General features: G+C 36.8%; 5 protein-coding genes across 10 annotated transcripts in view; 3 read left to right on the forward strand and 2 right to left on the reverse strand.

The window, feature by feature from the left end:
* grid2ipb (glutamate receptor, ionotropic, delta 2 (Grid2) interacting protein, b) overlaps positions 1–12,885 on the reverse strand; it is a 26,452-nt gene extending 13,567 nt beyond the window's left edge. For 2 of the 5 annotated variants that reach the window (XM_083556023.1, XM_083556021.1), the window contains exons 1-5: positions 9,520–10,035; positions 8,535–8,788; positions 7,778–8,107; positions 7,498–7,652; positions 2,105–2,368 (exon numbers count right to left, since the gene is read on the reverse strand). In XM_083556023.1, coding sequence (XP_083412149.1) covers positions 2,105–2,368; positions 7,498–7,652; positions 7,778–8,107; positions 8,535–8,788; positions 9,520–9,607 — 1,091 coding nt within the window. In that variant the 5' untranslated portion in view covers positions 9,608–10,035. Of the gene's footprint in view, positions 1–2,104; positions 2,747–6,799; positions 6,953–7,497; positions 7,653–7,777; positions 8,108–8,534; positions 8,789–9,519; positions 10,036–11,026; positions 11,205–12,755 lie in introns of those variants that run through there. The other 3 variants (XM_083556022.1, XM_083556024.1, XM_083556025.1) reach the window with 3 other exon arrangements.
* zdhhc4 (zDHHC palmitoyltransferase 4) lies at positions 12,795–17,693 on the forward strand. Its single transcript, XM_083556034.1, has 6 exons — positions 12,795–12,933; positions 14,848–14,921; positions 15,126–15,304; positions 15,385–15,510; positions 15,691–15,935; positions 16,310–17,693. Exons 1-6 carry the CDS (start codon positions 12,811–12,813, stop codon positions 16,598–16,600), a joined length of 1,038 nt encoding a protein of 345 aa, XP_083412160.1. The 5' UTR covers positions 12,795–12,810; the 3' UTR covers positions 16,601–17,693.
* Positions 17,694–17,845: 152 nt separating this feature from the next.
* pgp (phosphoglycolate phosphatase) lies at positions 17,846–20,076 on the forward strand. The gene is made up of 2 exons (XM_083556038.1): positions 17,846–18,658; positions 18,820–20,076. Exons 1-2 carry the CDS (start codon positions 18,064–18,066, stop codon positions 19,143–19,145), a joined length of 921 nt encoding a protein of 306 aa, XP_083412164.1. The 5' UTR covers positions 17,846–18,063; the 3' UTR covers positions 19,146–20,076.
* Positions 20,077–20,217: 141 nt separating this feature from the next.
* bricd5 (BRICHOS domain containing 5) lies at positions 20,218–23,188 on the forward strand. The gene is made up of 6 exons (XM_083556042.1): positions 20,218–20,544; positions 20,860–20,997; positions 21,103–21,255; positions 21,338–21,445; positions 22,418–22,571; positions 22,882–23,188. Exons 1-6 carry the CDS (start codon positions 20,491–20,493, stop codon positions 22,971–22,973), a joined length of 699 nt encoding a protein of 232 aa, XP_083412168.1. The 5' UTR covers positions 20,218–20,490; the 3' UTR covers positions 22,974–23,188.
* Positions 21,241–26,682, reverse strand: mlst8 (MTOR associated protein, LST8 homolog). Of its 2 annotated transcripts, none has more exons than XM_083556036.1 (9): positions 26,543–26,682; positions 26,193–26,364; positions 25,990–26,038; positions 25,752–25,914; positions 25,590–25,665; positions 25,340–25,492; positions 25,084–25,208; positions 24,809–24,972; positions 21,241–24,230 (listed from the first exon to the last, which is right to left on the reverse strand). In XM_083556036.1, the coding sequence occupies exons 2-9, from the start codon at positions 26,319–26,321 to the stop codon at positions 24,112–24,114; spliced, it is 978 nt and encodes a 325-aa protein (XP_083412162.1). In that variant the 5' UTR covers positions 26,322–26,364; positions 26,543–26,682; the 3' UTR covers positions 21,241–24,111. The 2 variants fall into 2 exon arrangements, with proteins under 2 accessions (XP_083412162.1, XP_083412161.1); XM_083556035.1 differs by having other exon boundaries at positions 25,990–26,041.
* Positions 26,683–26,802: the final 120 nt, after the last annotated feature.

Raw genomic sequence — 26,802 nt, forward strand, 5'->3', positions numbered from 1 at the left:
AAAATATAAAAAAAAAAAATAAAAAAAAAAAGATGAGCAATGGATATTTAATTCTCACACCTACAGACCCAAACATATCTAATCCAGATTCTATTTTTGGCTTCTGCCAACACAGTAAGCAATAAAATAAACAGAAGAGTACACAGCACTGCACTAAGCCCGCATAGAGAACATACACCGAGATCATTTGATGTTTCAGTACAGAAGAGTGCTCTGATTTGTCTGCATCTCACTAAGAACATTTGACATTTGAACACTGAAGAGCATGCTGTTGGTTGCTGTGGCAACCTCTCGAAAAAATACTGAAGATGTTGGGCAAAGATGGAGGCGAATAGGCAGTAAAATGCCATACCATTTATACAAGGCCAACTCATCCAGCTAAATAAAGGTCTGTTTATTAAAATAGGCAATAGAGGCCATTACTGATACCTGCTTAAGAGCACACTATTACATAATAAAAAAAATTATAAATAACACAAAATAACAGCAGATTATCCATAACAAATGTAACCATGATAACAGCAGGGAATCTAATCTATAGAACTATTAAAATGTATAACCTTGTGGTAACAATATTAAGTGTTTTTTTTATTATTTTGTGTTTTGTGTCAAAATAACACCATTTAATGGCTTTTGAACTCCTAAGGAAAGGTTTAATGGTGTTGCCTGGTTTTGATCTATGTAACATCCTATTAGTTTAATTAGAGAATCACAATATATAGTAATCCCCTGTTTATCGCGATGGTTCCGTTCCAAAAACGTACGCCACCCCCAAAAATGCTTTTTTTTTTTGTTTAAGCCGTAAATCCTCCTCCCACACACTTTAAACACACACAGAAAACATTTGCAAGAATATAGAGAGATACATTTTCTGTAAAGTTCTCTAAATACAGTACACTGTATCACATTTATAGTGAGTACAGTATACAGTTCTGTATTAGCGTAGCCATTTGTGTAGTTTCTCTGCTTGTTTATCGGTTGAAGTCACCTATGATGTCAAAAAAGTGGCTGAGAGATACAGATCACGCATTCTTTACTTTCTGTACCGTACTAACATTTTACTTTATTTTATAATTTATAATTATATTTGTATAATTAATTTAATTATTTCAACATAAAACACCATAAAAACAATTCCCTATAAGTTTCTTTGGTCTATCATGCTATCTGCGAGAGACCGGGGGCACGAGATTCGAACCGCGGTAAAGAGGGGGATTACTGTGTAAAAAATGGGAGAAGAATCCGCAATGACACTAAAATAAATAAAAGTCAACAACTTGTAGGCGAGTTATTTACATAACCTCTCTTATAACCTCTCTCAATATAAAATGTTCTACATTACCACAGAGGACACCTAAGGGACATTTGTGGTCATGTTATATGATGCATAGTGTATGCTTTTTTTTAGTGTATGTGTATCTTTTTTTTTATTCTGTAATGGAGCATTTGCTGTTTTATTAGATGAATATGTATATAGACCTGTAGTACAATAGAATGGTGCATCAGAGGTGTAAACAATATGGAACATGGAATGTGTGTTTGTGCGTGCGCGTAGGTGGGTGCGTGTGCGACTGTGTCGTGTGTAAACAGAGATTCATACCCATATTAATTGAATATATTCACATTATCACTTTAAGCTTCAATCTACTTCATCAAGCAATAGATGTGAAATCCTGAAATAAGCATATGCCAATGATGCTGTTACCACCCACCCACCCACACAAACACTCCTACACATGACGCAAGTCCAACATTCCACTGACTGTGAAGTGTCAACAATGTTGTTATTTTTTAATGAAAAGACATCCTCATACTGGCTTGTCTTTTATTTTGACCATCCTTATACTCAGTTAGAACACACTGCACTGCAAAAGCACAGCACAGCCTGTTCAGCTCTGTGTCGCACGTAGTACCTGGTCTAATGCATCGTGTATATGTTATATACAGAACCATTTTTCATTAATTATATATATTTTCTGTTAGTGTACAAAGGAAGTCTATGTGTGTATTATTATACATTGATAAACCACAGTACACAGAAATTCAGCAATAAAATGTTAAGATTTGGAAAACAGTTTATAGTATGTTATGTATTTATATATACCTCTGATTTCCTCCAGTTGAAGGGATGCTGGGGATGCCAGCTGTGCTCTTCTTGTGGCCACGTTCATGGTTCTCTCCGGTGTCTCTGGGAACAGAGCTGGCCCTTTTGGAGGCATGTTGCCGCTCATGGTGCTCCTGGCTGCGACTGCGGCGCAGTCGGTTCTGGCCAGGCTCACTCACACTCTTACTGCGGCACACACGATTGAGAAGACTCTGGGAGACAGCTTCATCAAACCGCTGCCTGTGCTTCTTGGGGATGAAGATCCTAGCAAACATAGCAACAGCAAGGCAGAAGAAATGGGAAGGTGAAAATCAGCTGTTAAGAGCCATAAAGTTCAGCTTTTCAGACCAGTTCAGATAGCTGTGTGCTCCAGCCAAAGATGCCAGTTAAGCTTAAGCAAAAGCTTACAACAGATTCCTTTCCTTTTGATCAAAAAAAGAAATGTTCCTGTTTAAAATCCATTCAGCAGTACAGATTGTCTGTACTGTACTTCTATGCTGCAGATGATGTCTGTGCCTCTTAAATGAGAAGTCTGGTTTCCTACTGACAAGCTCCCACTACAGCAGGCAGCCTATAGCAAATTGAAAGGTGTGGGAGTATCTCTCTATTCCTCTCCCTCTCCCCAGCTCCCTCTCTTGTTCTGTTTTCCTGTTACTCTCTCCACACATACACTCACTTATATTAGTATGCTATTATTAAATAGTATAATTATATTAGTATAATATTTATGATGTACTCTATCTGTACTGAATACAGATATACAGTATTATACAGTTATGTCCAACAGTATGAAACCAGTACTAAAATGCTTCTGTTTTGCAATTTGTTTTTCTAACTGACATAACAAATTATGCTATAGATAACAATTTAAGTAGAAATATTTCTTAGTTTAAGGTTATTTCCCTGTTTGCTTTAATAACCATGTGCAAAGAATTATGCTGAACGGCTAAATTTGAATAAGAAATCAATAAAACTATAATAATAATAATAATATAAAAGAAAATGATGGTCCATTTTAAATTAAACCTCTTAGAGTGCTGTCTGAATATACACTTCCATAGGAGCGATAAGACAGTGGTAAAATCTAAACTTTTCCAAAAACAATTCCAAAAGAGAAAAACAGAATGCAATAATGTAAAAATCTTATAAACCCATATTTGATTCAGAAGAGAACATAGCAAATCTTTAAACTGAGGAAATATACTATTTTAAGAAAAATATAGGTAATTTGTTATTTGATAGCTGTACACAGGTTTTGAATTGAGTAATAAAAATAAGCCAGATAGTCCCTCTCCTCTTTAGTCTGGAAATAATGGAAGCCATGGTTTCCAAAATTAATACAAAACAATTTAATTTGTCTGACCATAGAACATTTTCCCAATTTGCCTCAGTCCATTTTAAATGAGTTTTGGCCCAATAAACACTGGCATTCCTAGATGATGTTCATATATGACAGAAGATGTGCATGGTAACCTTAAACTAAACTATGATTATGGATAAAGATTTCTGGAGATGATTTCTATTACAATTCATATATGTTTTTAATGATCACAGAGATCCAAAACTGATTTTTGCTCTTGTCCCATGTGCACAAATATTTCACCAGATTCTCTGAGACTTTTGATCTTAATTACTGTAGATGATGAGACATTCAAAGGCAAGCAATTTTATGTCATGGAACATTTTTGAACAATGAGTGTTCAAGCTACTTCTCTAAGAATCATTTATTACATGCTGGAGTGAAATTATAAATGAACTTTCTTTCCATTACGGCCACATGGTGTTATTCTAATATTCATTTTTAATACAGTACAATTTAATTACAATACTGTATTCTAAAAGAAACTTTATGTAAATGAATTTTGCCCAGAATTTAGTCTACTTATACAATATGGTCTACTTTACCTTTGCTTAAGGTTATAAGGAACATTTTACGTAATAGGGGGAAGAAGTGTAATATAATATAAAGGAATTTATTTTACCAATAAATAGCAAACTATTAAAAAAACTAATATTTTAGGCCAACCATATACTTGATTGGTGACTTTGAAGTGCAGAACTGTATCCACTGTCAATAAGAGAAATGCATCTGTCACCAAACAACTTGAAACTAAGACATAACATTTGCATTTAAAATACATTACAAATGATGCATTTTAGGGTAAAAAAGTACCATAAACTGTGCTCAAAAGACTTCAGGGAAAAATTTTAATATTCTGAAGGCTGCTATGACAATCCCCAGTTGCCTCCAGGTGCACATTACGTATGCAGAGCTGAGAATAGTTTAGATAAGCGGGGTCTAGTGAGATTAGCATAGTCAGCTAATAGGGGAGACAATTAAGTATGTAACAAGACCAGTACAATCAGTGCATATGCAGTACGGTGCATTCTTAGGTATTAATTTATAACTAGTAGTATATTAATTAAAATTAGTGGGTGTTAATGTGGCATTTCAGGAAAACATAAAAGTTGAAACAATATATTAAGTTGGCATAATGTTGTGATTCAGTAACTATGATATGTTTATCTTATATTTGCTTTTTAAATTCAGTATGCACAAAGAAGATCTTTGCAAATTTTATCACTAGGCCATTAGGAGCAGGTTTGCCTACTACATCCCGTCCCATACAAAAGACAGCACTTGCTTAAATTAAATTTGTTATTTAAACTGTAAAAACAGCCTGCAAAAGCACATATGTACATTATTAATTTATAGGTATCTCAAGCCTGATAGTCCAACTGATTTAGTACAAAACTCCGACAGCACATAATAAGACTTCTAAGACTAAGATGAACCTTCTGGAAGCTTTAGACAGCTTTGTATAATTTAAAAAAGTACAATACTACATTCAAAGCAATACAAAGTGTTAATCGATTTGTATGCTTTATAAGTACTGAATTTATTAATACTTAGTATGAAAAGGATTAAATGCTTGCTGACGCATTGGATATTTTTAGGTTATCGGTATAGCAGCAACATTCAAATTCAACTTTAATAATCTGAACATTTTGTTATAAATAAAAGATGCTCATACCAAACAACATATCTTTCATTTCAAAGCTGTTATTAACTGGGAATCAAATGAAAACTAAAACAAGGCACTATTGCTACTTAAATAGTCTTTGTATTATCAGAAATCATCAAGAATCTATCAAAAGAATACACCCACTTCATAATACTCTGCTAAAAGGCATAATTCTAAATAATAAGAAAAGATAGAATTGAATGTCTGCAGGCTTGCAGATTAACATATTTTAATTTGCTGCCTCTACGGAAACACCATGTCTCTATGGCTGGCCACCATGGCAACCGAGGCAAACCGTCACCATCTAAAATGAATAATAGCAATGAATGCTGGGTAGCATCTTAGTAGGCCATCACAAACTGTGCTATACTCATAGAGTTAACCCAGATATTGCTTCGAAGGTTAGAAATTAGAATAAAAATCTTAATGTACATAGTCTGTTTGCGATTACACCAAAGCGTCCTTGATAGTTGTATGCATATTTCTCTGGCTTCTGTTTAAGGTTATATGCTATAGAAACATTTCTTCTATAGTCACAACCTGCTGTTGGGGCTTTGATGGAGAACAAATAACAGTTTAGAAGGAATAGCAACAGTTATTTTCTTGCTAAGGTAAAAACAGTGCAGAAACATTAAAAATATGTTATATGATGCATCAATCAGCTGAATTTACATAGTCACATCCAGCACCTCCTATAATCTCTTTCGTCACACCTCTCATTAGAGGTCTCTCACACACCTCACTTTTTCCACATTTTATGTTAAAGCCTTATTCCAAAATGAATTAAATTCATTATTTTCCTTGAAATTCTACAAACAATGCCCTATAATGACAAAGTGATAGCAGTGTGTGTAAAATCATTGCAAATTTATAAAGAAAAAACATTTAAAAAAATCATATGTACATAAGTATTCACAGTCTTTGCCATGACACTCAAAATTGAGCTCAGATGCATCCTGTTTCCACTGATCATCCTTGAGATGTTTCCACAAAATTTAATTGGAGTCCAACTGTGGTAAATTCAGTTGATGAAGATGATTTGGAAAGGCACACACCTACCTATATAAGGTCCCAGCCGTGCAAGTCAGAGCACAAAACAAGCCATGAAATCCAAGGAATTTAAGTTTCAGTGTCATGGCAAAGACTGTGAATACTTATGTACATGTGATTTTTTTCAGGGTTTTTTTTTTTTTTTATAAATTTGCAAAGATTTAAAAAAACTTTCACTTTGTCATTATTGGGTATTGTTAGTAGAATTCTAAAGAAAATAATGAATTTAATCCATTTTGGAATAAGGCTGTAACATAACAAAATGTAGAAAAAGTGAAGCGCAGTGAACAGTACAATAGTCCTGCCATAGTACACAGCGTATGTATATCAGGGTTGTAAGCACTTGTTTAAATTGTTTCAGATTCATGCTGATGTTGACGGCAACAGCTTTTAAAACACAGTAATCATCAAATGTAATGTTTTTGGCATCAAGACAGATGCAAGTAGGCCCTGAACTGTTGAGTTGCTGATATTCACATTAACTGCCCTTCTCTCCAAAAACTGTTACACACTTGCCAAATACGTTACCAGAACTTTTCTTGAAACTATTTTATTAACTGTTACTCCAGTCTTAAACTGTTATTGCACAGAAAAATAATCTTATTAGAATTTCACTCACCTCCAACACAGTGCATAATTAAACCAAATAAACAACATATATTACAAATAGAGTAACAGATGTTTTGTAGCGATCTGTTCCCATATGAGCAATTTAATCAAAAGCCTTTGCTTTACAGTTTGTTCTCTGATTCAGCCTGGCATTCCGAGCTAAAATCTAAATTTGTTGTGAAGAACCAGTTTATATTTCTGTGCTTGCCAAGCAGACAGATTGTGTTGGGACACAGAGCTGTGTCAGCATTGGATCAGCTATGATGATGCACATGCCATATCATGCCTTGAAATATTCAACACTTGATTGCTCATTGAAGAATTTCTCTACAGTGTCACCCACAGTAACAGCAAAGTATAGACAGTGGATATTCTTGAGTACAACATTTGCAGGTGAAATCTAAACGATCAAAGGCTTTATAAAGCTCAACTAAATAGTCCTTACTAATCTACCCCTAAGACTTTGTGCACACTGTAGATTCTCCTGCAATTTGTTACCAGATTCTGCAGGCACAATCAGAAAGTTAACTGTTAAATCCTGTTTAAATGAACATTAACCTGAACTTCAAGCTGAAGAGTAAACAGTGGGTCCCTCTAGTGGCCACCTGACAGTGCAGACATGCTGAAAGTGTTTCAGGTCAGAGAAGCACTGAAATAGAGGTTAAAAACTAGAACACAGCAAAAACTGTCTAGAGGTCTAATGCTTACCTGACATTCGAAATGAGTTGTTGCTGCTCCTCAGTGGTCAGGATGTCAGGAAGAACAGTTGCCAGCCAGTCCACCTTCCTCTCAGCAGCAAACTGTTTTAGCACAGCAAACAGCTTCTCTTTCACCTCAGGCTCATTCTCCAAAACCTCATCAATCTGAGGCATAATTCCACAAAAACATAATCATCGTAAGTATTTTAAATCATAGAAAATAAAAAGTGTACATATGTATATTTCTGTGCACTGCTAAAGCAACAGGACAATCCTTTATGTGACCTCACCCTTTTATTGAACTCTAAGGCTTTATGTTTTCGGTCCAGACGCATGTCATCATTGCCTTTCTGCCACTCATCTATGCTGCTGCTACGCTTCTGTCGGCTGCCCATGCAGAGCACCCCAAGGCGCAATGTGCGACCCTGTGATGCCTTTATTAAGACAGCAGCCATCTCATGATGCTTCACAGGGATGCCATTCACTTCCATGACATAATCACCAGCCCTCAGACCGCTGCGTCCTGCAGGGGAACAGGGAGAGCAGTCCTCCACCAGCAGGGGGCAGTCTCCCACAATCGTAAAGCCAAAACGCCCATCAGGGCCTGGGGTAATGTCCATCTGCAGAGCAAAATTTGAAATAGGTAATCTGCTGATTAATTAAATGAACAATTTTAAAAAGATAAAATGGAACATTGACAAAGGTCAAGTCAATCTAGCCACATGAATGAATACTGTAGGATAAATAAAAAATATGTCACAAAGAACAAGTAACACATTCCCAATACAGTACAGGCTCATTGTGCAATAAATAATAGAAATGTAGGACAGCATCATTATGTAGTGGGGAAGTAAAAGTTTACCAGTGCAGACTATGGCATTAACTAAATGTTATAGACATTCCCAGGTAAAGACTAGTAAAGATTTTGAGATCTTGGCTGGAAACTCAATCGTGGTAAGCAAAAGGTGGAGATGGAATTTAAAAGGAACTTAACTAGGAAAGCACAGCTTCCAGCATGGTTCTCCAAAATGTAGTTATTTCTCATACCTGCTGTATTCTGGAAACCACACCAATGCTGGGTGGAATGTTCTTTTGTGCTTGTGCCAGAGCAATGACAGCCTGAGCTCCCAGACTGGACACATCCTGCCCTTCAATCTCCAACACCTGGTCTCCAGGCTGCAGGCCAGAAAGGTGAGCACTACTACCCTCCTCCACTGTAAGGATATAGCTGGGCCCTGTCCCCCCAAGCTGGAAGCCAAACTCCTCTGGCCAGCCCTGGTTAGATGTTGGCATGGTAAGAACTGTAGAAGAGGAAGCAGAGCAGTTAAATTTTTTTTTAACACATTATCACCTGTGTTCAAGACTGTTTCGCTCCATGACTGAAGCTATGCCAAATAGTTATTTAATCCCAAACCTGTTCTCAAATCACAAGGCAATCTTCAGGATAATTGACAATTTGACATGCAGCCATGAAAGCAAGCCAAATTTCTCTGTAAATGACAATACCCACGTATTTAGGTACAGCAGTGGAATTGAGTTATAAGAGTATAAAGGCTTAGTCAGTCTCAGCTGACTCCTTAAACCTTCTACTGTCATTGACCTCATTGAGCATACACAGCTGAGGTATATAAATTCGCCTGCGCTTAGAAGACATACTATTACACAGACCTTTTTGCCCAGCTACATACTATGAAATGTACAAAACCCTCTACCCTATAGTGCATACTTTAAAATGGATGTAAGAGAGATATTTGTGCTAAAAAGAAAAAATAAGTATAAGTATATATACATATAAAACCAAATCTAACACTTTATTAGTTAGGTTCATACCAAGGGATCTCTAATTCTGCTCTGAAGTACTTTATGTATGCTTTATGTCCTAACAGAATAATATAGGCTTACATGTAAATCTAATGTATTTAATTACATGTGTTTACACATGTAAATCAACACGCCTCATATATTGGTAACTATGCACAATCTCATTAACCAGTATGATAACTAGCAATTTAGAACACTAATATAAACTTACAGAAATCTTTAGGTGGATACCGTGAGCCAGACTTCTGGTTTTGGCGTAAGGAGGACCTCCCTTTCCTATTTTGCAAGAATCTCTTCATTTTCCCTGAGCTCAACAATCGATGGTTATAGCCATAAAAAAAATCCAGTGCACTTCTCCCAGACTCCTGAATGCACTTAACACATCCTCTACACAAGCATTAGCAGACTAGGAGCAGAACCTTCACAATGTCCTCCATCATCAAAGTCAACCGTGCAGAGTATAATCACATAAAACGGTGAGGGGCACACAGTGCCGAAATCCTTTTCTCCGTCACGTTGACTATGCATCTCTGGCAAGCCTGCAGAGCTAACACTGTGAAACTGGGACAGTGTAGCACAGATCCTTAATAATTCTCTCTCCAAAAAGGGTAAAGTGAGGCCCCATTTTGCTATAAATATCTTTCTCCCATATTCTGACAGCTAGCTCCCTCTCCAAGGGATGGAAAGTGGCCCAGTATCAGCATGGGGATGTAGCAGGATGGTGGAGGCTAATTAAAACGTCTGTGAGAGGATCACAGTCACACAAGTGCAATTAAATCCCTTGCTCTGGATTAGACAGATTAAATGATACATGTTAAAATCCCCCAACCACATGACAGAGACACACTCGGACAGTATATCCTGAGTAAGGACTTGTGAGCACAATCGCAAAAAGGATTCAGTGACCATTTACTATACGAACTCAACAGACAAAAACGCAATAATGCAGGGCAAAATAATACTCAGTAACTCCCTAAACTTCCCAAAATTAGTGTTACTGTTTCTTATGTAACCATCACATTTTTTTAACTATTAATGCAGTAATACAAAGATCCAGGTACAAAGGCAAGTGAGTGGTAAAACTAAATTATTTAGTGGCAGTGCCAAACAGACACTCTTCAATCCTCAATCAATGTCTCATCTTACCTGCTCAAAGGTTCTGGAGCATTAGGCAAAGAAACGGTTTGGGATTTCAAAGAACGTGCAAACAATTCCTTGACTGTGCACTAAATTAAAGCACTTTGGTTTGCTTTTTAAATGGTAATTAGCTTAAATTCTGAAGGGACAGGGTGCAGTGCATGTTGGTTATTTTTAAAAACACTTCAATAAACTCACAAGTTAATACCAGGTCATGTATATGTTTTATTTGTGGAAAATAGCAACATATTTTGGACTCTGGTCAACCAGGACTGGATTTTGTGCTTTTAACAACTCAATCCAATTTAGCACAAATAACTCTGAAATAGAATACCCCCTTTTTTCCACTCACAGAGTACCATAAATTAAAAGTATTGTCTATAAGAATCTGCTTAACTCACAAAAATGTTCAAGATGATGGACACAAAAAGTTAAACAATATAATAAGGAAACTTAATAATTTATTTACAGTTCTAAAAGAATCACAAATGCAGTGTTAACCTACGTCAAGACATTGTTCTCATTCTGTTTGTGAAAAATAGTTGGCAACCTAAAACACACAGGTAGAAATGCTTACATACCTTTATACAATTGCTGTATTCGTTGCTGGACATTAAGTCCTTGAAGTTTTTTTTCTGAGCTACGAGGTCCTGGTGGCATCACCGGTGTTGCGCTGTAACTTGAGAAGTGGTTGCAGCTCCAGGCAGGTTTAAAGCACAGCAACCTGAGCTTCGAAGAGGTCCATCTTGAACTGATGCACTAAAAATAAGCGCAAACGATGATGCAGTAAAAATAAGGACAAACCATGTCATTGCATTGATATTAGACAACCGTAAACTCTGCATATCAGAAATATGTAAAATACATACATTTATACATTTACATTATAACAGATATTGTGTACTGTAAGTAATGAAATATGTTTGTAAGCATTTTATGTGTATGTGTATTTGTATTTATGCAAAATATTTTAAAATATCAGTTCTCAAATTGTATTCCTCATCAGTTCTCAATTTGTGCATTCATTGATTTATTTATTCATATGCATGATACTGATTATATTGATGATGATGTTGGGAAAATTGTTACAAATACTGCTATAGTTATTGTCATTTTTATTTATATAAATGTAAAATAATTGTGTTTAAAGTTTACAGCAATAGGTTTAATTTTGTAATATTAAAAAATATGTTATATTATATAATTATTAATTATATTATATTTATAATTATATTAATAATGAACATTAATTAAGATTACATTTTATTAAAAAGTATATTTGCAGCATTGAGCAGGAGGCTGATTATCCAAAGAGGCTTATAAAAAAGAATCACAGGTTTTATTACAGAGATGCCTAAACTTTTTCCTATGAACGAACGCTGCATTATACCTAACATTATGTTAAAATTACAGTTGCCATGGTTTCTTTTATCAATGATGTAATATTTGAGAGTAAAAACATTAAAAAAAAAACTTTTAAACTAATTCAGTTTACAACTAACAAGGTTCTCGCTCAGTGAAAATTATTGTAAAATCAGGAACAATCCAATTTATTGTATAATGGAGTTCACTGCCTGATGCAGCTATTCAGTGACCTCTAATATCAGGAGAAGTGGTGATTCTATGGTTAAGGCTCTGGGTTACTGATCATAAGGTTGGGGGTTTGAGGCTGCCACTGTTGGGCCCTTAAACAAGGCCCTCTCTGCTCCAGGGGTGCCGTACCATGGCTGACCCTGGGCTCTGATCCCAGCTTCCTGACAAGCTTTTTTTTCAGCAGGTATTAGTTTGGGCTTCTCTGCTCCTTTACAGGTAGTCTTCGACTTACGACCACGATTAAGACCGACAAATCGGACGTAACACGTAGGTTATATGTACAGTACTGTGAAATGATGCCGGAAGCTGGTACGCACTGTCGTACGCCACGGCTAGCTATTGTGGTCGTAAGTCGGAACAACGAATGGGCGTAAGTTGGTCGTAAGTCGTAAGTCGACGACTACCTGTACATACACATTCTCAGGACTCTTATTTTTCAGGGACTTTTACTTTGACGCTGTCTGAATAATTTCTGTTGTTCAGACTGTCTTCACGCTGCCGGTTACCTGAAAGGAGAGAGAGAGAAGGAAATAACCTACCAAATTGTTAGTGGTGTTTTTCCCCCCTATGGAAATGAATTGTTGAATTAGTTTGACAGTGTTCAGGTAGAAAGCTGCTTGGCTGACGTGAAGTGCCATTAGAGCGAAACTGTGTTTATGTGGATGAAGTTAGTTAGATAAATCAGTATAAAGCAGTGTACCAGCTACAAATACTCACTCAGTAAAAGTAACTCTTTGTGTTGATTTGTTTGTGCAGTTCTGCGGGCAGGTAAATGGACTTCCTGACTCTTTTCGGGATCTATGTGGCGGTGGTTCTTTCCTGCATCGCCCTGGTGTGTAGATACTCAGGCCAACACCGCTCTCCTTTCAGCCGAGCCTACAGCCTTCTCTCTCAGGTATACACTTCACAAGAGACACAGGGGGATCTGTTCTTCTCATATTTCAAAACTTAACGAGTTCAAAACTCATTCAAAATGAACTTCAGTAACAAAAGCTTATAAATAATGAAGCAAAGAAATCAACCAGACAATAGACAGCATTGAAACTACATGGCAACCTGAGGTTCCTCAAACTCAAAAAGAAAATACATTATGCAGCCAAATGTTTTACACCTGACCATCATGTCCATTTGTGCTTATCGAAGATCTTTATCCCACGTTTAGTCCCTTTTTTACTATCAGAATAACTGAGTGACTCTTCTATAAAGACTTCCCACTAGATATCTCAGCGGGCCTTTTTCAGATTTGTGTTAATTCAGTCACAAGAGCATTAGTGATGCAGGGCGTGTGGAAATCCGTCAGTGTACCAGATTGTTTATTAGGCCAATTTATGCTGTCTTGGATTGTTTTTCTTTTGTTTTTTTCAGCCTAATAAAACCGCTTTTGGAGATCCCATATACTAATTAAACACTTGCAAACTTCAAACCTTTAATATCCTTCATGTCATAAGGAGGCCACACCTGTCTATCAAACCGCTTATTAGTGAAGTGTCTGGTTACTTTTGAGCCCATACAAATGAGGGACTATGGAAAATTTTTTTTTTAAATTTCTAAACAATTAATGAATTTTTTAAGTGCATTGAATTAAAGAGAAAGTTTACATTTCTCTCACATCTTAATTGTTTCATATAAAATACATTTTTGCTGAAAAAAACAGGCAAAATTACCTATAACACAAAATTCTACTCTCAAAGTTAAAGCTTCATGATAAAATAAGAGCTTTTAATGAGTTACTTTTCAATGGAGTAACACTGAATTTTAACATTACTCCATTTTCAAATACTAATTCAACTGATTCATTCATCTTCAGTAACTTCATTATCAGGTCTGCCAGGATCCCAGTGTATCGAGTGTGTATCACAGAAACAGGGTGAGGCCAGACTTTCATAGGACATTCACATTTATGTACATACATTTACACCTAGGAGCAGTTGTTGGAAGGTTAGAAACTGGAGGATAAACATCCTGAACAAAACCGTTGCAGACACAGAGAGAACATGCGAAACTCCACATGGACAGAAACCCAAGCTCAGGACAGAACTAGACCAAAAAAGTCAGGTTGGACAGTTGTGACTGTCCAACCTGTAAACATGAAAAATAGAATATAAGGATAAAAATAAATAGAATAGGTATTAAGTATAGTATAACTAAAAAGTATAAACATAAAATATAATATCTATATCATAAACTATCTATCTATCTATCTATCTATCTATCTATCTATCTATCTATCTATCTATCTATCTATCTATCTATCTATCTATCTATCTATCTATCTAAGTGACAAACAAAAGTGTTTACTTGTCTTCAATGTTTCTGCTGTATCAGCACAAATCTCTCTCCTTGGGAAAAAATATTGCACAGATTTAGGGTTTGATTTACAAACAACTGGAAAATGTGTGTTTGTAATATTTGATCAAATATTTATCGCCTGCCTTAACTTCTGCCCCAGGCATCCTGTACAAGTAGTAGATAGAGCGTGAGCTGATATGGACTGAGCTGATATACCATAATGGTGTCATAATGGTAACATTACTGATTTAAAATAATAAATAAATAAAAAATCTGTTGCACAGATTTAAACCATTTTAGATTCCGAGTCACATGATTTCATGTATTATTTGATTTAGACATATTCTTCTTATGTATAACAAGTTTAATGTCAAGCCATTGTATATGTTTTTAAAAATGATTCAAATTTGCAATGAAAGAATATTTTTCTCACTCTACCCTTTAATCCAGCTCTATGCTAAACTAACAAACCCATTGAAAAAAATCTTGACACATCTCAAGCATCTCTGTTTTTTTCCAGGTTGTTTCTCCTTGGATTCCACAATGTATTCAAAATATTTGCTACTGGAGTATGCACAAAATCTTTCATCAGAGGTGAGAATATAAATTTACCGTACACCCTTAATCAGTATCAGTTGAACATACTTAAGATTTGCTGTTCACATTTCAGCAATTCTCAAATGTTATTTATTTTTTATTTTTTTACATTTTTATATTTCTTAACACAATTCTCATGTTGGTCTGTTATTATTAAATTGTGATGGTCTTACAAGAATGGTCTTTCCTCTTCTGCAATAGAAATCGCACCTTCGTGTACTTGCACCTCATTCTCGAGGCTGCTATATATGGAGAATTCTCCTATGAGATCTTTGGGTTCTGTTTGGAAATGGACACCACTTTGTTTAACGTGTGCCTTCCCTATTTCTTCCTGGCAATTAAGTCGTATGTCTTTTACCTATGCTGTAGTAAAGATCCCGGTAAGGAACATGCACAAGTCATATGATTGCTTACTAATGTGGAACCTCAGACAATGCGGTTAAATCAGCTTTCTTTTTAGGTACACTGACAAAAGAAAACCACACAGTTCAATTAAAGGTGTACGAGTATGATCAGAAGCTGTTTCAAGAGGGACTTATTTGCCAAACATGTCAGTTGGTGAAACCTGCCAGATCGAAACACTGTAGTGAGTATAAATAATTTTTTTTTAAATAATGAAATGAATAGATATTTAGAAAAATGCAGAAGGTTAAATCTCATTATTCAGCCTCCTGCAAATTGCCAAAGATCAGCTTGTTTACTGGAAAACCCGTTGTTATAATGATATGTCATAAACCAAAATGATTTCTTTATTTGTCATGTTTAGGTGTATGTGATCGATGTGTCCTGAGATTTGACCACCACTGTGTGTGGGTGAATAATTGCATCGGTGCTCAAAACACTAGATTTTTCCTGCTCTACTTGCTGAGTGTTTGTGCCATGGCAGGCGATATTGCACTTCTCACGGTAGACATGTTGTTTCATTCTGTCGTGCGATCTGGAATCATGCATGCACAGTATATTGATTCAGACGGTCAGCAACAGCCTGTAGGACTACTGTTTGTCATTCAGGTAGGTCACTAAACAATGGGTCCATAAATGCATACATAATATAACAGGAATCATAGAAAGAAAGATAGATGACAGAAAAAAAAAGATTTCTTCACAGTCCTACAACACAGCCATAGTGTTGTTAATCCAGGCCACTAGATCTATTCTTCTCAGCAACTGTAACCAAATTCTGCTGCATGTTTCCTAAAAGCTTCATGATCACTATAAGGAGCTTTGTTTTCTAGTTATAGAGAGAACACTTTCCCCATACACATGCTTATAGTGATAACTCTTTATTCATTGCTGTGGGAAAAGTTTCACAATCCAAGATGTATTTTTAAACCTGGAAAAATCTGACATTTCTGAGGCCTAATGATTCAAACCTTTCTCTACAGCACCTCTTCGTGACCTTTCCCAGGATAGTCTTCATGCTTGGCTTTGTGGTATTTGTATTTTTTCTTGTGGCGGGATATACCATGTTTCATTGTTATCTGGCTCTGGTGAATCAGACATCTAATGAATGGTTCAAGCAGAAAGGCCATGGCTGCCAGCACTGCAATCCTGTCTCTGAACATCGATGCCGTACTTCCTACAACCCATTCCGGGGCTTTTATCACAGAGGAATCCTAAAAAACCTTGGAGAAATAGTTTGGCCTCTATGCCCTACTCAGAAGAAAGACAATTAGTTTTTGGTTAAAGGACAACAAAAAGAAATTTATAGAATTTTTCTCCTAAATCCAGTTACAGTGATTTGTGATACAAAGCTGTTTTGATGCATGTTGTTAAGAAATAAGGGACACTTACAGCACACTTTTTTTATGATTACAGACTTTGACACTTATTTATAAAATGCGCAAAAGAATGTTACAGAACTAACAAAACATAAAAAAAACATTCTTTATTATATAGTTTTGTATATAGCTTTTGATGTTAGTTTAAATTCAGATTCTATGAAAAAGGTTTACAAACATGTGACTAAAATTTAATCCCTGGGGCAGTTTGTGAGAAATTAGATGCAGTTTGCTTAATGATTTTTCTTTTACTTATCATTTATAATTCTGTATCTCCAGTATAAAACAGAAAAGCACATTTTAGATCCCAGACATGTATTTACTTTTTTACATGTGGTTACTTTTATCTAAAATTACTTTTTTTTGGTAAGGGGTTTGTTTAAATAAATGTTTTCTTTTTTTTGTTTTGTTTTTTATATCTGATGCTTGTTACCCAAGTGACTGTACATCATCTGTGTTTCTTCCACATTCCCTGCTGAACAATCCATCAGCTTCTTGATGGCAAAATTCAGGCTGAGCTAATCAAAGCTAATGCAAACAAATGTATTTTATTTTAGATTTTACAAAAATGACATGTCAGCATTGCAGTTAGAATCAAACTAAATAATTAACTCAAGAAGGTAAAAATAGGTACAGTAGTTTAGTGGTTAAGGTCATTGGACTTTGGATCCCAAGATTATGAGTTCAAATATCAGCCACACCAAACTGCCATTTCTGGGCCCCTGAGAAAGGCCCTTAACCCCATAGCTGCTCAGTTGTACGAATGAGGAAAAATGTAAGTTGCTCTGGAAAAGAGCATCTGCCAAATGCCATAAATGTAACTAAGGAAAATATGGTCTATTCAGATTGGTCTATGTTCTGGTGGTTATCAGAACCGAGCTAGATTTTTCAGCAGGGTTGGTCAAACATAAAGTGATTGTTATTCATCTAAAATATAATTTAGGACTGGAAAATAATAATAAAAACAGTATTCAGGCTGATGAACCCAGTACACACCAGATCAGTGTTTTAATTTACAGGTCAGAGTTGTGATCACAGTAACATGGTGTACACCAGCTTTTGTTACTGTTCTACACCTGTTTAGTTCTTCAGTCAGGCGCACACAATTTTTGGTGACTGTCCCTTTAAGCCGGTGCGGAAGTGCTGCATGTGCCAGGTCACGTCGAAATGCATTAGACAAGCGAGTGCATTACTTAACACCAGATATCTCGTGTTGTAACAGCATTTTCAACACACCGGTATCAGTATCGGCTCCTTCTTGACGACCGTTAAAGTTTGAACGATTACTAACCGAGATAAGCAGCTTTCAGTAGGACGTGAAGAGCCTGTGAGCTAACAGTGACCGCAGCTAAGTTTCAATGGCAGTGTCAAAATGTACTCGGCTCAGTGGGCCGTTGACTAAACAGGTCCTGGACTCTGTGGACAGTGTGCTGTTTGACTGCGACGGGGTTATCTGGCGAGGAGATCAGCCCATTCCTGGTGCCCCCGAGGTGGTCAACTTGCTGAAAAAAGCCGGCAAGCGTGTGTTCTTCGTCACCAATAACAGCACAAAGACGCGCAAAATGTACATGGAAAAGTTGGACAAGCTGGGCTTCGAGGCCAGTGAGGACGAGGTGTTCGGCACAGCGTACTGTTCAGCTGTCTACCTCAAAACCGTGTGCAACCTCCAGGGAAAAGTGTACTTGATTGGGAGCAATGCGATGAGGCAAGAGCTTGAGGCAATGGGGATCGAGCAGGTCGGTGTTGGACCAGATCCAGTCTCTGGAGGGCAGAAAGATTGGGCCAGTGTTCCTCTGGACCCCGAGGTCAAAGCCGTGCTGGTGGGTTTTGACGAACATTTCAGTTACATGAAGCTGAACAGAGCGTTACAGTATCTGAGCAATTCCGAGTGTCAGTTTGTGGGGACCAACACAGACTCCAGACTGCCTCTGGAAGGAGGGAAAGCAGTCCCAGGTAAGCTTTAACTCCCCTAAGGTCAAATAATAAAACCAGTACAGTGATGTTTTGACTAATCTGGTGTCTTTTTTTTTATATATATATATATATATATATATATATATATATATATATATATATATATATATATATATATATATATATATATATAATATTAGGCACTGGTTGCCTTTTGAAGGCAGTGGAAACAGCAGCACAGCGTCATGCTCAAGTGGTCGGAAAACCCAGCAGCTTCATGTTCAAATGTATGGCTAGCAAGTTTAAGCTTGACCCAAGTAAATGTCTTATGGTTGGGGACAGACTAGACACAGACATCATGTTAGGTACCACCTGTGGTCTGAAGACTCTGCTGGCCCTGACTGGTGTCTCAACGGTAGCAGATGCCGAGGAACACCAAAGAAGCGGATGCCCCAAGCGCCAGGGAATGGTGCCTGATTATTATGTTGATAGCATTGCAGAGATTTTACCAGCCCTCCAAGCATAGCAGTAAATACTGACCAGGATGTAATATGTATTCTGTAGGTTCAGAACAAAGGGAAGTTTTTATTACTGCTCACATAAGAGCTAACTTGAACAAGTTAATTTAGTCTATGTTGAAAGAGTGAATATTATTATTATTATTATTATTATTATTATTATTTCCAGGACCTTAGATCCCAACATTAAATTTTGTTGATCTGTACAATTTCTAGTTTAGCTGTCTTTGGAACTTAAGCTAAAGAAAACTTGGACTGGCTTGAAGGTTCTGAGGGCAAGATCGAGATCCACTGAAAAAAGAGGTTTATAAAATAGCTAGATATTTCCAAGTGATATTTATATCTGTGGTTTCTTATGCAGCAGTTTTAGGTTTCCCCAACCTTAACACACCCAAGAGTCGGTTTATGATATGCACTGCCTATTATATAAAGCCAAAAAAACATACTTTCTATTATTTATCTGCTGCATCAACAGGGTCTACTTCTGTTATCCATCACTAATGCCCATGTATATCACTGTACTTTTCCCCAGTACAGTAGTTTTCCTTTATCTATTTTTAAAGATATCTACACACTTAGGTAAATGCCTGAGTCAGCATGTGATGCTTTTGTAAATTCTTCTGAATGTCAAACCTCAGGTACAGAGTAATGACCTGCAACAGATAATAGACAGGCTTATTGGTTGGATAACGCAATTAATGTGACTATTTGTTCAGATCACTACCACATAACTAAACAAAAATTGTTTTTATTAAAGTACTTGTTTTTCCTCATTATAAAGTTACAAAGTTGTAGAGTTTGAAGCATAACAGCTATTGTAACCCCATTTATGTTTATGATCAAATGTAATGGTTTCCCTATTTTATTTATTTTTTGCCTTGAACAAAGTGCTCATCATACAAGATCAAATAAATGAGCATCATCTCAGACTGAAAGAAATGACTGGTGTATTGTGTGCAAGCTACTGTGTGTACTTATGGGATATTTTCATGATCAGTTGTTGAGGTAAAGTCACCTTGGCCAGTCAGCAGCTACAGAAGCTGATCCAGGGCAAAAGCAATGCATTTCTAAAATAATTGCCTCTTTGCGATGACTAGCCCTGTCCACAGAAAAAAAGAAAAAAACCCACCTCTCCCCTTTGTCTATTGTCCAGTGTGGGGTGGCGTCCAGTGTGGGGTGGCAGCCAGTGGGCTGGACTATGTTTTGAGTGGAGTGTGTGTTGGGGGGGTTAAAGAGCAGCAGTGAGGACCTGAGCAGGTATACAGCAAACTCTCTTGCAGTCTCAGTCATGAGTGTAGCTTGATAGACAAGCAAGTAAGAGCAGGGGATAAAGGAGAAGCAAGTAGATGCAGAATGATGAAGTGGTGCAAATTCTCAGAAACCAGTTTGGAGGATCCACAGTGCATGGTGAGTTTTTATGACCCTCTCTTTCATTTACATCCAAAATGATTAACACTAGTAAGTATAATCAGCAAAGAATATATTAGTGCATTTTCTTAAAAAAAAAAAAAAAAAAAATATATATATATATATATATATATATATATATATATATATATATATATATATATATATATATAAAAATTTAGATTAATCTGACAATTTAGAATGAAGGGGTAATTTAGTGTAAAATGTCCACCTGAATCCAGAATGAAAATCCTCAACACTTAAGAGGACTGCAGAAGTTATAGGGTGATGTTTATGTATTTCTCTTGGTCTCAGCATTGTGGCTCCATAGGCTCCTCCAGGTTTCCACAGCGTGTGCTATGGGGCAGCCTCAGTATCACACTGCTCATTGTTATCATTGCCCTTGTTGCCCTCGTTGTCACTGGGAAGTTCACACTCCATCCAGACGTGCAGGTAAGTGATAGTGTCTAGTTAAAGGCATTTGTTGCCCTTACAAATCATGAAATTAGCTTTTTCAATTTCCAAAATCTAAAAGATAAAGAAAGCTTTCCCAAACAGTCTTCATTTCAGGTTGTCCGTATCATAGCTCCTGATAATCCTGCTGCTCTGATCAATCAGTCTGCATTAGTAGACAAACACAACAACGTTGTGACATACTCAGTCACCTCGCACACAAATCACACATCTACAGTGCTCTTTGACATTAAACATGTAAGATCTTTATTTTCTTATTGGTTTCAACAGAACATGTGAATATAATAGGAATCCTTTAAAGTAAATTTCTCCTGTTTAGGGGTTAATATGCTACAAGCCTGACAACCAGGACAGCTGCTTCCTTCGTCAAATGGAGATGTCTGATTATGAAAACATGCGTGCTCTCATGGATGAGTCCAAACAACAGGTAAAAATGCTTCAACAGCTCAAATCTTATAGTTGCTAAAAAAAAAAAAAAAAAAAAAAATTCATAAATCACACCTTGTATCTCAGATACATCAGGCCCCCCTATAGGCCCAGCACTGTTAACTTATGTGTAAATAGCAGTATGCTACTTTGGATAGCAGATTGACTGACACCTAAATGCAGCACCACCCTCACTGCTCTGAGCTGATAAAAGGGTACTTTTGGCTGGTTTCTTCGTTCAGCTCCAGAAAAGGAGCAACAGACCGCACAGGTTCAGTAGAAATCAGGCTTAGCTGGCTCTGAATTCCTTAGCACATTTGATCTGCCTCATACGGATCCCATTACAGAATTGGACCACTAAGTGCACAATGGCCGCTCTGTTGTGTTTTTTCCTCTCTTATAAGTCGCTACTGAGAGGAAGAACACTCTTCCGTTAACAGGCAAAAGACTTGTGCTGGCCACACTTCTCTCAGCACTTAACAAGCTGTTCCTGTGGTGGGTTATGATCTGCACAGAATAGACGAATTGTTCCACTTGACTTGATGTGTATCCTTGTCCAGGTAGAAAGTCTTGGAGTAAGATTAGATTATTTTTTTCCTCCATCATTGCACCTAATTGAGGCCATTAGACAACTCGGGCTCATTCGATCTGCTCACCAGTAATGGACACTTATCCTAATGAATAGACATTTTGGAAGAAATTGCTATATTTAATTATGGATATTAACTGCTTTTGTATCATGTTCAGACACATCAGGTCAAATTTCTATCTAATTTTACCGGAGTAGTAATTATGGCATTGTTCATGTTAAACATATAGATGTATAAATACACGTATCGATGCATTTATACAATTTTTAACATGAGAATGATAAATGTATCTATTGGACCTAATACAGCTGCCATATGTATCTATTGGACCTAATACAGCTGTATACAAATGTAAATTTTGATGGATGTGGTTATTAATTCAGGTGAATCAGATCTGGCTGGTGGGAAATAAGACTCAGAGAGAAACTGAGTTTTTAGGTGTGTTGTCAGGCCGTCATGTGGACGTTTCAGCCCTACATCAACCGCTGCAAGCCTTCTGTCAGCAGAGACCAGTGTACTGGACCAGGAGAGCTAATGGTAAGAGTTTCTCTACAAACACAGCTTAAAAAAAAAAAAAATAATAAATGCTAATGCTTTCTATTTTTAATACTTTGTTTTTCTAAAGACAAACAATGGAACATTTAGAAAGCTCATGTTGGCGAATAAGCCGAGCACAAGGGTACATAGCGTGAAGCACGGTAAAGTGCTGAGAAACATAATCCAGCACTTTAGTGGTGACCTTTTCCAAAGTTTTAGTGACTAACTGAGGCACAACTGCAAAGTGAAGTCATTTTGTGATTTAAGTACGAGTCCTTTACTGATTACAGGCACACTGATCTCCTTACAGGTCCCAAAGAACGACTAATTTACTTCTGCATTGACATCTGCTTCCCCAACAACATTTGTGTCTCTGTGTGTTTCTACTACCTGCCCGAATGAGCGTCTATTCAGTGTGTGTGTGCAGAAACACACATCCCCGCTGGTAATGAGTAAAAACTCATCTTACTATCACTGAGACACTACATGCATCGAGTCATGTTACCCACAATGTCTCCAGACCTATTCACCCAATTTTTTTTTTTTTTTTATTATAGTTTTCAATTCATTGCTAACTAAAAACCCTGTTGAGCTCCAATAAAGTATCATGATTCTGAGTGAGTAATTCTTTCCTGAGTGTATACACATGCACATTGTAGGACTACAAGAACACATTTTAATCATGTAAACTGACCTTGATAGTTAAATAAAGGGGGAAGTTTGATACTGCTAATCAGTGTTTAAAAATACTTCACTGGCAGAGATGGCAATGACCCAGTATTAGTATTTTACTGACAGATTGTATTTACAAACATTGGTTATATACAGATGGAAAAAAAAGTGTGTAAGGAAAAGAAAATCCAAACCCCATGTGACACGGTCACCTAGTAATAATGAAACACCTTCTGTTCATGGGAGCAAATTCAAACCTTGTGGGATGACGTTTAATAACTCATCCACTTATGGGAGAAAATATCTAAGAAACATTTGTTGAGCAGCAAAAGGTATAAATATCAGAAGTTCTGAAAGTGAGCAAAATGTTCTTTGTACACTTGCCTATTTAAATAGCATTCACCATTTAGACAAAAAGACCAGTCACAGACCCGAATCAAATGTTTAACATTATTATGATTACAATTATAATTCCATTTCTTAATCAGATTCATTTAGAGGTGGTACTCAATTTAGTATTTCCCTAGGTGTTCTTTTTTTTATTTTATTTTAAATGTGGTAATTAAAACACACTAGCAGGATACCTGCTGAATCTAAAACACACACCCCAAACTGCAGTCTTTGATGTATTTTTAAAGTTCCCTTTAATATTGTTGATGTCGACTGTTTACTGTTCTCTTTTACCATAAAATATATAGTTATACACAAAGAATAATTTATTACAATTTCAATAACAATCAAAATGATCAAACTTTTATGATGCTTTATATATCTTCAAGATATACTCCAAACTGCAAACCTTTGTGACAATAAACAGTACTGCTGCCTGTTTAATCAGAATAGGAGATGATGGCGCACTGCTTCCGATTTAACCAAGCACACTGTCATTAAAGGCCAGACACACCACAGCCTTCTGATGCCCACTGTACTCACGCTTAATTTCCCCAGTCTCCACACACCACAGACGTGCCAAATTATCTGAAGAGGCTGAAAATCAATATAGAAAAAAAAAGGACACAATGAGCAGCATGGCTTAAGTTTCAGCTACGACAAGCAAAAATATATTTTCTTGTAATCCAAAAATTGTGTGTCAGGCTAACAAGACACTCAATTTTAAAAAGTTACTTGTATTACGAGTATTGCATGTAATAATTTATGTGCTCAACATTCTACAGAATATGACTGCATTTTTATGGATTGTCGAAATACATTATAAAAGTAACTGCAATAAAGTTTGACTTTTATTTGGCCAAATGTCTAATTTTACTAGCACTGGTCTGAGCAGTGGAGCAACTAAACATGCTTAAAGGCGAATGATAACTGGTTTATTCTATCCATTAGCAAAGAGATGCTCATGATTGGCCAATGACACATTATTTAACAAAGACAGATTCTCTGTAGCATCATCATAATTTAAATATATATTATTCTCCAATGGCAGAACAAGTACCTAACTATACTTATAGTGTAAGTGTACTTAGTTATGGAAAAAAGAAAAATAAAGAACCCAGGAACAAACAATTTAAGAGGAAGGTGTCCACATCTGTCTCCTCCTACATGCTTACCTGTGACAATGTATTGCGAGTCTCCAGAGAAGGCACAGTCCCACATCCAGCCACGAGACGTCTCTCCAGGATTGTTGCTCTTGATGCTCAGCTCTGTCATCAGTGAGAAGTTTGAAGTCCTCCAGATCTTACACGTCTGGTCTGCAGAGCAGGTGGCCAGCAATCTAGGTAAGATAATAATAAAGACAAAGGAATAAGAGATGAGTGGCACGAAAAAAAAACCCAACTCTTCTGACACTACAACTATTTCTTAAAATAATTCAGAATGCATTTACGTGGAGTCAGGACTGAATTTACAGCGCAAAGAGTACCGCTTGTGAGCAGGGATTTTGGTTTTGGGTATAAGCTGTGTCACCTCATCGCCGATTCCTCCAGCCAAATTCCACACATAACAGTTGCCCTATCGAGCATCAACAGCAAGTAGAATATAAAATAAATTAAAAAAAGAAATGGAAGCTTTTCGTGCAGAACCACTGTGTATGTTAAAATGGAACAATAACAAAAGAGAGAAAGTGGGATATTGGTACTGACAGAACTATTGACAGCAGCCATGTAGCTAGCATCAGGGTCAATGTGCACAGAGTTCACCGACACCTCTGGCTCTGGGATGAGCTGCTCATTATGGTCTGTTTTCAAATCCCAAACATGGATCACACCGCTTTGATCTCCAACAAACAATTCAGCCTAAACACACACACACACACAAACATCAAATAAACTCTAACGCAAATGAATCAATAACACATATCTCAGTTTTCTAATATATTTACATAAATCTTACTTGGTTGGGATGAAGACACACACAATTAATGGGTGCATTGACCTGGAAGATCCTTTGACACTGTAAATTTCTTGACCTAAATGAAAACAAGTCAATGCAAAAAAAAAAAAAAAAACATTTCAAACAGATTTATCATCTAAACCACTAGTTACTTTTTATCACCTCAGATCCCAGATGCGGGCCATGCAGTCCTCCCCTCCAGTGTACATCCATCTGCCATCCTCATGGAAGCCAACCGATGTGATATTTTTGCTAACGCCATCATAATTGATTACAGGATTTGGATTGTTTGAGTTGAGGTCATACATGCGTATGTGCTGATAACCTGTAAACAGAGGGTGACAATTAAAACCCCCACTGTACAAAGCTCTTTATTGCTACTCTGTGGATTGTAACTCACCTGCAGCTGCAATCATGCTCCTATCAGGGGTTACTTCTAGTGAATTCACCTGCTGATGTTGTAGTTAAGCAATCATTGGGATAATATAATACCAAATTTAACCTTGGGAAACAATGAAGTATAGCTATCAATCATCATGGTTTAAGCAAATCTCTCTCTCTCTCTTTCTCTCTCTCTCTCTCTCTCTTCAGCTGGAAGGATACAGAATCCTGGTGCTGTACTGTTCTGGTGCAGATCCCACTGTGTGCCTGCCAGAACCGCACTGTGTGATCATACCCAGCGGTGGCCAGGATCACTGGGTCACTCCCGACTGTACCTTGGTTTACATTCATGGTTGGCTGTAGTACTGACACACCGGTGCTTAACTACAGAAAGCTGAAACATAAACAATGCAAAAAAACAATAAACATTGCGTTCTATCTGTTGTAGCTTAATTTGTTAAGGGAAAACATTATTATCCGCTGTGAACACACTAAAGAACTACCGATAAACTAGTATCACGATGATCGTCCTCTATACAGGACAAACACCAACCAATAAAAAATGTTTTTACCTGTTAGCAGATGCACACTGTATACCAGCTGTATAAAAAAATAATGCAAGAAAATTAAAGGGAACCGTCAATGAAATATTCTTTATTTAGAATAATGGCAATAACCAAGCCGATGCATGTCCGACGGAACACATTCCGCCTGAAACACGGAACACATTTAATAGTTCCGACTAGGCGAAAAGGCCAACAGAGAAACTTTCTAAAGCAAATGAATACATTTATCCAAGGAGAACATTAGATACACAAATCAAATATAAACA

This window comes from Silurus aristotelis, assembly GCF_946808225.1.
Source record: "Silurus aristotelis genome assembly, chromosome: 12".
Taxonomy (NCBI): domain Eukaryota; kingdom Metazoa; phylum Chordata; class Actinopteri; order Siluriformes; family Siluridae; genus Silurus; species Silurus aristotelis.

Excerpts from the sequence above, each read along its gene's own strand:
- bricd5 (XM_083556042.1), top strand. The coding sequence starts at position 20,491 with ATGATGAAGTGGTGCAAATTCTCAGAAACCAGTTTGGAGGATCCACAG. Across the intron at positions 21,256-21,337 it reads TGCTCTTTGACATTAAACAT|GGGTTAATATGCTACAAGCC; the intron begins GTAAGATCTTTA and ends TCTCCTGTTTAG. Across the intron at positions 21,446-22,417 it reads TGGATGAGTCCAAACAACAG|GTGAATCAGATCTGGCTGGT; the intron begins GTAAAAATGCTT and ends TTATTAATTCAG.
- mlst8 (XM_083556035.1), bottom strand. The coding sequence starts at position 26,321 with ATGAATGTAAACCAAGGTACAGTCGGGAGTGACCCAGTGATCCTGGCC. Across the intron at positions 25,915-25,989 it reads GAGCATGATTGCAGCTGCAG|GTTATCAGCACATACGCATG; the intron begins GTGAGTTACAAT and ends CTCTGTTTACAG. Across the intron at positions 25,209-25,339 it reads TGGCTGCTGTCAATAGTTCT|GGCAACTGTTATGTGTGGAA; the intron begins GTCAGTACCAAT and ends GATGCTCGATAG.
- pgp (XM_083556038.1), top strand. The coding sequence starts at position 18,064 with ATGGCAGTGTCAAAATGTACTCGGCTCAGTGGGCCGTTGACTAAACAG. Across the intron at positions 18,659-18,819 it reads AGGAGGGAAAGCAGTCCCAG|GCACTGGTTGCCTTTTGAAG; the intron begins GTAAGCTTTAAC and ends ATATAATATTAG.
- zdhhc4 (XM_083556034.1), top strand. The coding sequence starts at position 12,811 with ATGGACTTCCTGACTCTTTTCGGGATCTATGTGGCGGTGGTTCTTTCC. Across the intron at positions 14,922-15,125 it reads CACAAAATCTTTCATCAGAG|AAATCGCACCTTCGTGTACT; the intron begins GTGAGAATATAA and ends CTTCTGCAATAG. Across the intron at positions 15,511-15,690 it reads TGCCAGATCGAAACACTGTA|GTGTATGTGATCGATGTGTC; the intron begins GTGAGTATAAAT and ends TGTCATGTTTAG.